At 39.4% G+C, this 14,733-nt stretch overlaps 1 protein-coding gene across 42 annotated transcripts in view; it reads left to right on the forward strand.

Moving 5' to 3' along the window:
- EPB41L3 (erythrocyte membrane protein band 4.1 like 3) overlaps nucleotides 1-14,733 on the forward strand; it is a 237,705-nt gene that overhangs the window by 147,264 nt on the left and 75,708 nt on the right. For all 42 annotated transcript variants that reach the window (XM_055368493.2, XM_055368471.2, XM_055368494.2 and 39 more), the window contains one exon: nucleotides 5,169-5,366. In XM_055368493.2, the coding sequence (XP_055224468.1) occupies nucleotides 5,313-5,366 (54 nt within the window). In that variant the 5' untranslated portion in view covers nucleotides 5,169-5,312. The remainder of the gene's footprint in view (nucleotides 1-5,168; nucleotides 5,367-14,733) is intronic.

The raw sequence follows: 14,733 nt of genomic DNA on the forward strand, positions 1-14,733 counted from the left end.
GGGTGAACTAAATTTCTTGAAGCTAACATATAGTTGGTTCTTGTTTTTATATCCATTTACCTACTTTAGGCCTTTTAATTGGAGAATTGAGACCATTTACATTCAGTGTTATTGATAAGGACTTATTACTGCTGTTTTGCTGCCTGTTTCTGGTTGAAACTCCTCTTGTTCTTTTTTACATGGTTTTCGTTTGTGGCTAAGTGATTTTCTCTGGTAGTGTGTTTTAATATGTTGCTTTTTATTTTTAGTGGATCTATTATAGGTTTTTGTGTTGTGGTTACTATGAGGCTTACCAGAAACATCTTATAGATACAGCAAGTTATTTTAAACAAATGACAACTTATCTTAGATCACAAATTTAAAAACAGAAACAAAGGTTAAAAAAAACTACACATACACACATGCACGCACATACACACACACCCCAATTCTATACTTTAACTCCATCCCCATTACATTTTCACTTAGTTGTCTCAATTTGCATATTTTAATATTACCTATCCCTTCACTGGTTGCTGTAGGTATTATTGTTTTTGATAGGTTGTCTTTTGGGCTTCATACTAGAGTTATGATTGTGGTAGTACTAGTAGTACATTGTACACTGCAAGTACAGTAAGTACAGTAATAGAGTATTCTGGGTTTATCCATGTACTTGATTTTACCACTGGGTTTGATACATTGAAAGGTTCATTTTTATTTTTTGCACATTAGTGGTTTTTTATTTCAGATTGTAGAACTCTCTTTAGCATTTCTTTTAAGATGGGTCTGGTGGTGGTGAATTCTCTCTGCTTTTGTTCTTTCAGGAAAGATTTGATCTCTCCTTTGTATTTGAATGATAATTTTGTTGGATGCAGTATTCTTAGATGACAGTTTTTTTCTTTGAGCACTTTAAAAATGTCAGTCCACTCTTTCCTGGCCTGTGTGGATTTTCTGTTGAGAATTCTGTTACCAGGCAATTTGGAGCTCCTTTACCTGTTATTTGTTTCTTTTTCTCTTGCTGCTTTTAGGGTTCTGTCTTTGTTCTTGAGCTTTGAGAGTTTATTGCTTTGTGGTATTCTTATTTAGGTTGAATCTGTGTGATGTTCTCAGACTTCCCTGTACTTGAATATTTATATCTTTCATGAGTTTTGGAAAGTTTCCTGTGATTATTTCTTTGAATATGCTTTCTACCCTTTGCTCTTGCTGAGCTGCCTCCTGAATACCGATAATTCTTAGGTTTGGTCTTTTGAGGTAATTTTCTGTACCTCGTATGCACTCTGTTCCTTTTTGTTCTTTTTTCTTTTTTCTCTGTGTCTTTTCAAATAGCTGGTCTTTGAGCTCACTGAATCTTTCCTCTGCTTTGTTCATTCTACTAAGAGCCTCTAATGAGTTCTTCAGTTTATCAAATGTATTTCTCAGTTCTGAGATTTCTGTTTGATTTCTTAAAAGTATTTCAATCTCTTCATCAAATTTATCTGATAAATTTCTGAATTGCTTTTCATTTTTATCTTGAGCTCATGAGTTTCCTTAAAATTTGTATTTTGAATTCTTAGCTCACAAATCGCCATCTTGTAGGGTTGGATTTTCCCTTGTCTTTTTGGGGAGGTCCTGTTTGCTATTGTTTCTTGTGGGTGGGTGTCTGTGTCTTTGTATAGAAGGATTAGTTTTAAATTGCAGTTTTCTCTGTCTGGCTTGTTTTGTTTTTTATTGGATATGTTTGCTTAGAAATTTTTTACCGCTAGGCCTCTGCCACCTCTTTGGCCCTAGGTGGACTTTAAGCCCAGATCACCTTGGCTCTCGTAAGCATGGGAGTGCCGCTTGTCCTGAATGAGAGAGGTCCCAAAGGGATTATCCTGGCAATGTGGGATGGCTGACTAGGAGTTTGTGCCCAAGGGATCTGTGGAATGTGCCTTCTCCAGTGTGGTGCTGCTGAACAGCCACTCTGATTCAGTGTCTCCTTTGGCCAAGTTACAGAGCAGAGTGTCTAGGACTGGGGTGGTGGTCCCATCTCCCGGCTTTTTCTCCGCCTGTCCTTGGGGATATTTCTCCCTTCAGACAGTCACATCACTTCCTTCCCATGGGTTAAGGCAAGGGCAGGTCTCCTGCAGGGAATCCCAGGAAGGTGGGAAAGCTGGTTGGCCACCTCAGTCTCACTTTTCCAGTATCATTTTTCTACGAGTTGGGGGAAGATTTTCTGCACTTTTATTGCCGGGCAGAATCAAGGGGAGGGGCATCATGACTATGGAAGTCCAATTCTTACACCATCTGCATGGAGTTTTTCTACTTCTCTGTGGCCTCAGGATCTGTCTCGTCCTCATATTTGAGTTCCAGGTTGTTGCTGGTGAAAATCTTGTGCTGTATATTTGTTTTAGGTTTTCTGTGGAGGGATGGGAGGAGGGAAACCAGCTTGCTTCTGTGCCACCATTTTAAAATGAATGTCACAAGTTCTGCTTTAAACAATATTAATAAATAACAATTATTTTCACTCTATAAATAGCTGCTCTGTCTCATCTCAGATGCTTTGTGATGGAGAGCAGGGAGATCCCATCCCAGCTTAGTAGACAAACCTAAGGAACTGTTGTAGCCATCATGGTTTTCTTTTACCTTTTCTTTTTGTGGAGGAATGATGATGATAGTGTTTGGCTTTCTTTTTGTTTATTTTGTTTTTTTTAATCTTCAAACATTTAAAATTACTAAAGTAAATGTTTGCTTTTTCTTCCTTCTTTCCTCTTTACTCTGAAATGAAATAACATGAAAATGGGAGATAATTATAGAAAAGTATGAATATCTATACCTAGACATGATTAAATATACTTTCTTTATCTTCTGCAGTCAGATGCAAAACAAGAGAAATGACACTAAGAGGGAGAGATGACTGGCTGCAAAAGGCAGAGACCTTGAAGTCATGTCTCTTCTAGTCATTGTTTTACCATCTTCGGAGAACTCACGCAAGTCCCCAAGCCTCACTTCGTCTACAAAATGAAGAGTTCAGAAAAGATAATTTCTGAGATTCTTCCACAAAATTCTTTGATTCAGGCTAGGAAGCTATCTGTTGGAAGTAAAATGAAGCTGATTTTGGTACATAGTAATGATTAGAACATGGGTTTGGCTGGATTTGAATTCCATTCAAATCCATTGAATTTATGCCTCAAGAAAGTTTCTTAGGCTCCCCGTGTCTCTCTCTCCTTATATGCAAATGAGGGTAATAATACCCATACCATAGAGCTGTGAGGATTAAAAGAGATTAAGGATTAGCTAAAATCCGATATTTAAAATTAGAACGCATCATATGACTATGATTGACATTTCATTTGAGGTACTTAGTCTGCTATTTTTGAGTTCTTAAAGTTTTTTTAAAAAATGTATGTAAGGGCCTTAGTGTTGGGTTCATGTTTCCAGTGTTCCCAGAAACAATGCCTATCCTTTGAAAGTTGATGCCTTAAGATGCCTCTGGAATTGACATTTAAAGTAACCCAGAAGCTTATTCTCATACAGATATTTTTATTTTAGTAAAGGAAAAGTGACATTGTATCTTCCCTGTTACATAGAAAATGTTGATTTCAGGTAAAATATAAATAAAAATGTATTAATAGCTTCTAATGACCTTTGCCTATGAAGAGGCAAAAATAAAACTTAAATGTTCATAATTTGTGTAAGTTATAAAGCACTTAATGAATATGTTATTGTTGTTGATATACAATACCAAAGTAACCAAACTTCTCTGTCAATTACCTCAAGGCCAAAATTAATGACAATTTTATGATTTTCTTGCACTTACTATTTTAATACTTTGCTGTAGAAAGACAGTGATTAAAAAAGTAGGACTGAGTTGCCAGAGCAGGTTTTCTTTAGTTTATTTACTTTTTTTTTTTAAGCTAAAACTTGCCTTCTCAACTGTTTTGGCCTTTAGAATTGGTTATTCAGTTTTTTGTTGCTTTCTTTTCATAAGCTCAGCAGATTCTCTTTCAATTCTTAAGAAGTTCTCAAGACTTTGCCTTGAAATCCTGGGCAAGATAGAATTGGAGGAGAGTACAGTATTAGCAATCTTTTGGATGGAAAACAAGATAGAAAATGAAGATAAAGCAGAGATCTGTACCTAAAACCCAAAATAAATATACCCAAATACCTTTGTAATTATATCAGTGTTATAAAAATGTAGAGGCTAATAGAAAAATTAAGATGATAAACCATCAATATTGTTTTTACTTTTCGAGCCCATGAAAAGTAAGGGCTGATAGTATGTACACGGGAAAGGAAATGCCATGCTTATTTCAAAGCCCTAAACAGAATTCTGGTGCATGTCTTCCTTTGGACTGTCAGCACATATTTGCAGACCAGTGGCAGTGGTGGCGCAGCCCAAGGATCGAATTTGTAGTACTACCATTGGTGGCCATTTAATAGGTAGAAGATGGATGTACAGAGAGAATAGTTGGAGATCTGTGTGCACATTTCCAAAGAGATTGGTATACGGGAGAATGTTACTGTTACTTAAGATGTCCTCTGCAGTTTTATATCTAGCCTGGACTAGTCTGTTATGGTTTGAAAGCAGATTAAAGCTATTGGAGAGATTTGATATGTTCTTACACTGGTTCATTACAGTGAAGGGAAGCAGACATGGGATTACTTTGTGATGAATTTCAGTTCTGCTGACTTCATTGAATTGATTGAGAGCTAAATTAAACATTTTAACAGTTGTAAAAGTACTGAAAAGATTAATACTTGAAGCTCTCCAGGTCTTAGAGTTTATCAGATATCTTGTATATGTAGGGATGAGGCAGCTGTATAACAAGTTGTAGAGTATAGAAGGATCTGGTGAATTAAGAAAATAGAACATATAAGATGAAATCTAAACAGTATATTTTAGAGGCCTATACTATCCAATCCTTTTTAAAAAGTCAGGAGTCAATTATTCATTGTTTGCTTATTGAAATCTTGATAGCATTTGCTAACTCAGTGGTTCTAAAGTAAATCCTGGAGTTAAAATGAAATAAGGCGTTATTGATACATTTAAATGGCAAACAGTATTTAGGCAAATATTATAAATATCTGTATATTTATATCTATTCCTAATATCCTAATTCAATAACTGTCCTGTATGAAATAGAAAGCAGTTTTGTGCTATTGCATGAGCAATGCAATATTTATTTCCCATCTTGCAATGAAAACTGTTGATTGTTTGCTCTTCACAGGTCACTGACAAGGAACAGGAGTTTGCTGCCAGGGCTGCAAAACAGCTCGAATATCAGCAATTAGAAGACGATAAACTTTCTCAGAAATCATCTAGCAGTAAACTCTCTCGGTCTCCATTAAAGATTGTCAAAAAGCCTAAAAGCATGCAGTGCAAAGTGATACTTCTAGATGGATCAGAATATACCTGTGATGTAGAGGTAAGTGTGTGTCTTAAGACTTCTCTGTCCTAGATATTGAGAGCTGGGGAATGTTGGTATAAAATATACAAGATGCCTCTTTATTTTTCTAGGACTCTGGACAATTACTCAAACCCAGTCTCTAAATATAAAATTATTTCCCTAGTCTGTAACAGGGGATCAGATTAAAAATATGTATAATGTCCCAAAATGTTACAATCAAAAGTAAACTGGGATCTTATATTTTTTAAAAGACAAAGTATCCAACAATATGGTAGGAACAAAAAAAATTTTGAAAGCTTTAAAAATAGACTTTAATATCCTGACTGTGAGCTATTATTTACATGAATTTTATCCTTTTTTGCATAATTTATGGCCACGTCACTTGTTACTTGGTAGAAAACTTACAAATTCTGTACATAGGGGTGGTGGGATAATTTGAAAATGTCCATGACCTTTTCTTGCTTGGAGAATGAGTAATTTTTAAAAGGCACATTGTGGTGGGCATTGTAGTTTCGGTGTAAAAGGGTATACCCTTTGTTTTTCTTTGTAAAGAAAACAGATTCCTCTCAGAGAAAGGGCAGTTGAATGCCTTTTGTCAGAGATGTTTGTCAAGACCAAATTAGCAGTTGAGAACACAACCTGTCTGGAACTGCAGAGACAGCTGATTGTTGAGTTCTCTGAGTATCAGGGAGGATTCACATAGGGCATGAATTCAGGCTCTATGAGCAGGTCTGTGTGTGCACCAAGATGGAATGGCTTGCACTTTTAGCAAGGTTTCAGATGCGATGTCTTCATTCAAAGAGCTCATTCTTCCTGCCTCCAGCTCCTGCCCTTGTCATAAAGAGGGCAGGGTATCACACACATCTCCAAGCCAGCCCCTCTCCCCCTTCATTCCACTGTGCTTTCAGAGTCCACCCTTTCCTCAGGCTTGTGCTGAGACTGTCCCAGGCAGCACAGGCAGTGCACACGTGTGTGTCCTCACATATTTCTCTTCCTCGTCCCTCATGACAGCTAATACCAAGCCCAACTATTTCCCATGTTCCCATTTACTCTGCTTCCTCTGTCTCCCAACCCCCATATCATTCCTGTTATGTTTTGTATAATGCGCTCATGCACCCAGTGTTTTTCTTGGATCAGAAGATTCAAATCCATTTCACGCTGAATTCATTTAGGATGGGGATGAGAGGTAGGTTACTAAATTGTTACAGATTGCAGGAACATAGAAAAAAGTCTATATGGTTTTTGAAAATAAAGTCTTACATCAAAAATTATTTAGTCTGTTGTATACCAATTTATAGAAAATTTAGTCATCCAGTATCCTTATAAACATTGATGGGCTGCTGCAGGAATCCCCAAGGACCGTGCACAAAACTATTTCTTGCCTTTTTCTGGCTTTGATTTTGTTTCATTTCTTAGACCAGTGTGTCCAATTACTCATCTAGATCTGAATTCTGGAAATAGACAGCTCCAGTAATATACTTCTAGCTGGGTTTTACTATGAAACTTATGGAACTTTTGTAACCTTGAGAAATACTGTATTTTTTCAGTGTAGATGCATTTTCTGGAAAAATTGATCCAAGTCAAGAGAAACTTTTCCTCTTAACTTTGAGGAGAGTCTTTCTATTGATTGCATTTATGTAATGGAATAAATAGGGTAAACTGGCAGTCTTCGAGTCCTAGCTATCAGAGTCTTCCAAGAGTCTAGAAGAAAGTTTATAGTGTTTCACATAGAGAGGATAATGCCTTAGGGCTGACCGAGGTACAAGTATTGTTGAACATTTTGTCAAATTTAATTTATGTCTGTGCTTCAGATTCATTACAGATAATCACTGTGGTTACAAATTTTTTATTTTATACTCACCTTTCTTTTAATGTCACTGTGAACATTCTGAGTGGCACAGCAAACTTGGCCAGTTATTTTCTTCTATAATAAATTATTTTTATACATTTGACAGATTCTTAAGAGCAACTTTTTTCTGGGATATAAAAACTTTTGCTGGTAGAATTTTTTCAGTTTCACCACAGACATTGATATCAGAAAATACATGTTCATGGCTGACATCTTTGTGAAGAAGATGGAGAAATTTGGACATGGTAAAGTTCAGTGGATTAATTTGTAACCGATTGGTTGAATGAGAAAAATGTATTGTAAATCAAGCAGAGTGATTCTCAAGGAGGCAATGAGGTGCTAGTTGAAAAATAAAAAACATGTTACAATGGCTCTTGCGTTTTTATATAAACAATGGAAAGTAAAGTTTGGCTGGTGAGCTACACACGGGGCATACTAGGTAAACAGAGAAGGGGAAGCATAGGCCAGGGAAGGTGTGCTTCAGTGTTGGCTCTCCTTGAAACTGAATCTGTATCAAAGACTTGACGAAGGCACAGAAACACAGCTGAACAATTATTTTTTAAGCAATATAGAGCTTTAAAGCCTATATTGCTTATTTAAAGAGATTGATGCCCCAAGTGTCAGACTCCAGTTTTATTATGAAATGGACAGTGTGGGACGCTGAAGCAAAGCAGGAAAGCTAACATTTAGCAGGAGTGGAGGTAAAACTTTACTCTGATAAAAGGGATCAAGTACAAAATGGAAATGTGTTTGCGAGAGGGGCAGTCAGCCTTGGTAACAATTTGAGTAAAACTCATCTTTAGCTTTAAGTTCATTACAAACTCATCGTGAACCAACAGTGTGTTACAGTTGTCAAAACCATTTTGTAATCACAGGCTGTTTCCGTGGAAGCATAGTGTTAGGTTTTCAGAAGGCAGTGAGCCATCCTGTTTCCTGCGTTGCACAGATCCAGCCTTCAGGGCTGTGTTTCAATCACATGCGATAAATGCTCTGAAGCCACCGGACTGGGGAGGGCTAATGGTAACCCATGTGGTTTCAAGGAACTTCCTTAAAGTTTCTGAACCTAGGTTTCCTCAACAGAAAGATGAGGGTGAAAATACTTGCCTCGAAAGGCATTGTTGAGAAGATTAAAGCAAATAATTTATTTGAACACTTTCTGGGATGTGGCATATTCTTAATAAATGGTCCCTGTTTAATAATGATAATATGAACAATGGACTTTGACTTGAGCATATTCAGCGAGAATTATAGGATGGTGAATGATCTGGAAGCTTTCGTATGAGGAATGGTTAGAGAAATAGGATTGGTGGAGGATAGGAAAGCTATTCTCAGTTAATTGGAAAGGTGGAGACTGAAGGGTTATCATAACATTTATGTATAAAAAGAAAAACTAAGGTAGAAGTTATAGGAGGTCAGATTGTAAGTTAAAAGGAAAATAATGTCTTGAATGATCGCTGTCAACCTTGTGATGATGTACGCACTGCCTGGGAGGGTTCCCGTAGAAACTATAGGTGCAATTATGGAAGCCACTGGTTCCTCAGATGCTGCCTCAGACCATATCACATCCAATGCCCCTTCCTACTACCACTCATGGACAGAAGAGACATACAGACACAAAGAAACCAGACTGAAAGAGGTGGAATTGTTTCCCTAATCCCTCTCTCCAATATGTGTAGTTATAGATGAATTAAGAATGAAGGCGATGATAACAAATGAAACTTTTTTTTTGCATTTAATAAGACATCAAAAAGAGCATTTTATTTTCATAAAATTGTGTTGTTTTTCTCCATGGCATATTGAATGCCTTCATCACATCAACTTAAAATCATTAAGGCTCAACTGTGCCATGACGGTAGCATGAGAATTTATAGTCACCTGTAAAAGACTCCCTGGCAACACACCCCCACACACACACACACACACACACGTGCACACACAAGGCTACAGTGGGAGAGACCAATCGACCCAGAAAGCAAGATAGAAGGAGTAGTTATCTGAGAGCAATGACTAAACACTTACTGCCTATTTGATCCCCAACATCTCCCCACCGATGTTTCTATGCTAGCCTTTTCAGATCGTGCTTTCTCTAACTTCCTTCTAGCAGTTGGCTTAGATCATTGTAGCATTCAGTGCTTTTCCATTTGAGAGATTTTTTTTTTTTTTTTTTTTTAAGACAGAGTCTCACTCTGTTGCCCAGGCTGGAGTGCAGTGGCGTGATCTCGGCTCACTGCAAGCTCCGCCTCCCATGTTCACGCCATTCTCCTGCCTCAGCCTCCAGAGTAGCTGGGACTACAGGCGCCCACCACCACGCCCGGCTAATTTTTTGTATTTTTAGTAGAGACAGGGTTTCACCGTGTTAGCCAAGATGGTCTCGATCTCCTGACCTCGTGATCAACCCGTCTCGGCCTCCCAAAGTGCTGGGATTACAGGTGTGAGCCACCGCGCCCGGCTGAGAGACTTTCCTCACTAATTTTTTTTCAAACTCAGTCTTGATTATTTAAAATATAAGAAAAGATCTTATTATAGCGAGCTTGATATATATGTTTGAGAAATATTTACACTCTGCCAGATTTTCATGTATGCCAACAAAATCACTGTGATTCTCCTCTTGTTGTACTGTTAGAGAACGCAAACAATGTCCTTCAGCCAGTTTGTTATTGTTGTTGATGCTTATTTCTCAAACTACATTTTAAAAGAGAAAATAAGTAAAAATATCTCAGTTCCATGCAATGGAGGTAACAGTCCTCTCACTCATCTCATTTATTTTCATTTTGTTGCTTCCATGTTTGGCAGACTGATTGGAGTCTCACTGATTAGTGTACAGTGTATTCCTACTGACTATCCAATTAGAACTTTGCTTTCTCTATTTGGGCACCATTCTAATCTAGTATGATTTTGTTTTAGGAAAATAAGTCAAGCTTGATCTCAAATTTCGGTCCATATTTCATAAGATAGGTTTGCTGCTGCATCTATCAAATGTTTAAGCCATTATGTGGTGCAGTTTGGTTTGTTTCCCTGAAAAGCCCTGTTGGTGGAGGTGTCCAGAACATTACTGTAAGAGTGGTAGGTGTTACTCAAAGGGCCCTGCCATGTTTCTCTCCTCATGTGAAAGTCAGTTTATTTAGCCCCTAAATATTGCCAATTCAATAATGAGGGCAATTTACTGCTTATAGGACCCAGGTACATCCATGCTGGGCTAGTATTCCAGGGAAACATGCCAGTGAATGGGCCACACTGGAGAGAGATTTGCCTCCAGATTGGGGCAAATCAATGAGAGCAATTTAAATGCAGCCATAACACATAAAAATCTGGCCCCTAGATTACTTAGAGCTTGTCTAGTGGCCTGTGGTGGAATGGGCTCAGTAACTGAGGACAATTTAGATCCCTCCAGGATAGGCCTGGAATCTGAAGTACAGAAATGGTCATCTTGACTCCAACAAGCATTGTTTGAGACCATCCAGAGATGCTTGTAAGGGACCAGAGAGGATAAGGAAATTTATGGAAGTATGTTTCTAAGATGCTTTTGTTACCTTCTAACTATTGGTCAGTAAGGGACTGTTAAAAACTTGCCTAATACTCTGTCTTGCCTGTGATTCAATTAATTGTGTAAATCTTACACTGTTTTATGCTGTACTTATTGAGATTCAACATCTTAGCCTTCCAACTTCTATAGGTTACATGATTAAATTTTTTCCAACCCCTTCAGAAGTGCTTGACCAGAGAGCAAATAGAATTGCCATAATGTAGAAAGTTAGAGTACCTTTTGCTTTTCTTGAATTACAAGAATATTAATTGTAAACCATAAAAATAAGGACTGTTTTAAACCAATACAGGTATTGTTCATTCACCAAACACATAAATCACAGAGCTTTTGATTCCACATAGCTCTGTAAGTTTCCAGTTTAACCTATAACATGCCACCCTCCTCCATGGATCTCTGCTTAACTGAAGAACTTACATCAAACCATCCATCGCGTGCTGTAACCAAATGGCCCCATCCAGCAGCAGCAGTAATTTCCTGCTTGAAGAATGATGCCTCTAGGACTCTGGAGGATAGAAGGACTTTAATTAACCTTGTTTCCTAGTGTGATAGCTCTTTGGTGCAACCATAGGAACAGTTACATACAGGGACTGTTAACATGCAATGTCTCATTTACATAGTTACCATTAAATCTTACAGTATTGACATTTGTCTCAATAAGGTTTCATTAAAACAGACTGTTTACTAAAACTGTTAAATCCATTTTCCTGGTTTTCATTTTTAAAAAGTAATAAACTTTAATAGTCCATCATGAGTGTAGACAAGGCCTAATAAATATTCTAAACAATATAAATATTAAAAATGTGAGTGTATATATCAAGAAATATAAACAGTAAGAGTCCTGCTATTTCATCATACGGTAGGCTGTGTTTTGGAAGCTGAGTGACTTTGGAACTTGAGTGCCTACGTGCGTTCGATGGTCGATGCTCTATATGAGATAAAATCCACTAAGGCATTCTTTTTGCTAACTCCCAGTTACTCCCAGTTGTCACATTGTGTGAAGGCCTAACAGGATTCATTTCCCAAATGTTAGTATTCTGACATCGTGATGCTGAAGCCCTAGGTTTGCCTTTTCGTGCAAACCTAACTCCTTTAAGTCTTCAGGCTTCCAGTGTGTTTTATGGCCACTTTGTGTTGCTGATGTCATGAAATGGACTTTCCTTCCCTATGCCCAGGCAGAGGGACTCACAGGTAAACGCTCTGCTCCATCGTCTTGCCTGTTTCAGAGGACAGTATCTTATCTCTGGATTTTGTACAATACTATGGTTAATTTTTCACATAGTAGATATACATGACTTACTGGTTTAATGCAGAAAGCAGTCTTCCAAGTGTGAAAATATTCCAAGTTTTCTAGTTTTCACCATCCTGTGACTAAGATTTCACGTGATACTTCATATTTTTATCTCTAGTTGACTTGCTTGAAGTTCACCTCTGTCAGAATCTTCCCTAGCATGATTCCCGAGAGTTTTCCCATGAGCTGTGGAAGAAGTCCTTTAAATTTCCTTACTCTGCGTGTGGCTTTAGTGCCACAGAGCCTGTGAGATGGTGACTTGGCCACTCAGAATTGCCACTGACACCTTTCCCTGGGCTCACATGGCGGTGCTGCCCTTTCAACTGCTTCTTCAGAAATAAAGCAAGCTTTCCCTAATTCCCCATAGCATACTTGAGTACAGCCTTTAAGGACAGACAGTATAACAGAAAGCACACCGGCTACATCATGTGGCCTTTGTAGGAGTCGTAGAGCTCCTGATCAGTGTCTTCCTGCCTGACGCCCACTCTGCTCCTGCATGGCAGGTACCAGCTCACACCTACTGTAGGATGCTACCCTTTCTACTCCTCAGAGTCCAGGCCCCCAGTCAGCTCTAACCTCAGGGAGAAAAGGAAGCTTCCCACTTTAGTCTAAGGCATTCCTTATTTACTTCCTCAGGAAAAGAGTCTTTCCAGCATGGTAGACTTCAGCCAACTCCTTGGGTGGCTACAGTGGCCTCCCATCTGCACAGGTTTATCTGGTGCCCCATGACCCCAGTACAGGACTGTCTGCTACCAATGCACTTTACCCGACTTCTTTCTAGAAGTAGATCTATACTTATAATTTCCAAAAATCCCTTAAGGTGTAGTTTCTATCAGGTACACCTTTAGCTTGTCTGAGCCTACTTCCTCAGCAGTTCAATGAGGTAGGAGACAAGGTTATTTTCATTGTCCCTTCCAGACATAAGTCTGTTTGACTGTATGGCAGAGACAATCTCACATCTAACCTTAAGCCTTTGCCTCATTTGGTCTTCATTAAAATCTTTGCATTTTCTAGAATGCATTGATCAATTTGTGCATTATAAGCACTGAACTATTTTTTTTTAACAAGAGTGAATCCTTTGGGTTTTAATTATTGTTTGTCTTAATGCATGTTGGTTTTTCTTCTTTACAATTTTAATCCATAAAACATGTTACCACATTGTGTACAAAAGATACCAAAGAGCTGTACTCATTTTGCAGGGACTTTAATGTAAAGTTTTGCTTGGGCGCTTGTTACATTCCAGGCACTGAAGACCAAATGAGCCAAAGACTTGAGCTTATGTGTGAGATTGTCTTCACCATAAAGTCAAACAATTTTATATCTGGAAGGGACATTGGAAATGACCTTTTCTCCTGCTTTGTTTCACTGGTGAGGAAATAGGCACAGGGAAGCTAACAGTGTGTCTGAGGACACACAGAGAAAGGCTAGAACCCAGATCTCCTGCTCTCTGTTTCAGAGGTCTCTGCACTACAGAATTAAAACATGCAAAGTCAGCCAGACACGGTGGCTCACGTCTGTAATCCCAGCACTTTGGGAGGCCAAGGCAGGTGGATCATGAGGTCAGGAGTTCAAGACCAGCCTGGCCAACATGGTGAAACCCTGTCTCTATTAAAAATACAAAAATTAGCTGTGCATGGTGGTGCATTCATGTAATCCCAGCTACTTGGGAGGCTGAGGCAGGAGACTTGCTTGAACCGGGACCCGGGAGGCAGAGGTTGCAGTGAGCCAAGATTGCGCCAGTGCACTCCAGCCTGGGTTACAGAGCAAGACTCTGTCTCAAAAAAAAAAAAAAAAAAATTCATTCTACAACAGCAGAAGGAACGATCCAAAGTATAGTATTTGTCTCCAGCATGGACTTGTGATTTAGTAGTGTCACAGGATCTTTCGGACGTTCCTTTTCCAGCCGGAAGCCTCTAGGGCGGGTGGCGCCTATGCTTGATTTTTGCTCAGGCCCATTGGGCTCATTCCGCCCACTCGACCTGCAGGCTGCAGTTGGCTCATGCTACTGGCCCAGATCCCACACCTGTCAAGGGCAAGCCAGGTGTGGAGTGATGAGCGGTGCATGAGCAAGCAAGTGCGGGGTCCAGCCACTACGCACAGCCAGGCACGCTGGCTGCTGTGGCGGGGCAGACAGCTCCAGGCACTGGCACAGGCACCAGCTCTGGGCAAGCCTGCGGCTGGATCGGATGCACCGGAAACAACTTCTGCTGTGGGTACCCATGTCTGGACAAGGGGAACGCAGTGACACCCAGAAGCTTGGAGATGCCAGAAACCACAGACCCCCCAAAGAGGATGTCACAGCCCTGGCTCAGGGAGGCTCTAGGTCTGGGCTCCCAGAAGGGGTGCAGCCCTTCTCTCCTTCTTGTCACCCACAGCGTGGCGAGGAATAGGGATGGGGTGTTTCAGCCCTGTGTGTGTTACAGCTTTTTCAGTTATGCTTTTCAGCAGTTCCTGAGTTCTTGTTCCATGTGCAGGAAGAATGAGGTACGTGGGCAACTGGATGGGGAGCAGGACAAAGAGGTGCTTTATTGAGTGACAGTACAGCTTTCAGGAGACCTGAAGTGGGTAGCTCTTTTTCCTCTTTTTGTTTTTTGTTTGTTTATTTGTTTGTTTTTTGTTTTTTGTTTTTTTTTTTGAGATGGAGTCTCTCTGTCGCCCAGGCTGGAGTGCAATGGCATGATCTCAGCTCACTGAAATCTCCACC

This window comes from Gorilla gorilla, chromosome 17, assembly GCF_029281585.2.
Source record: "Gorilla gorilla gorilla isolate KB3781 chromosome 17, NHGRI_mGorGor1-v2.1_pri, whole genome shotgun sequence".
Taxonomy (NCBI): domain Eukaryota; kingdom Metazoa; phylum Chordata; class Mammalia; order Primates; family Hominidae; genus Gorilla; species Gorilla gorilla.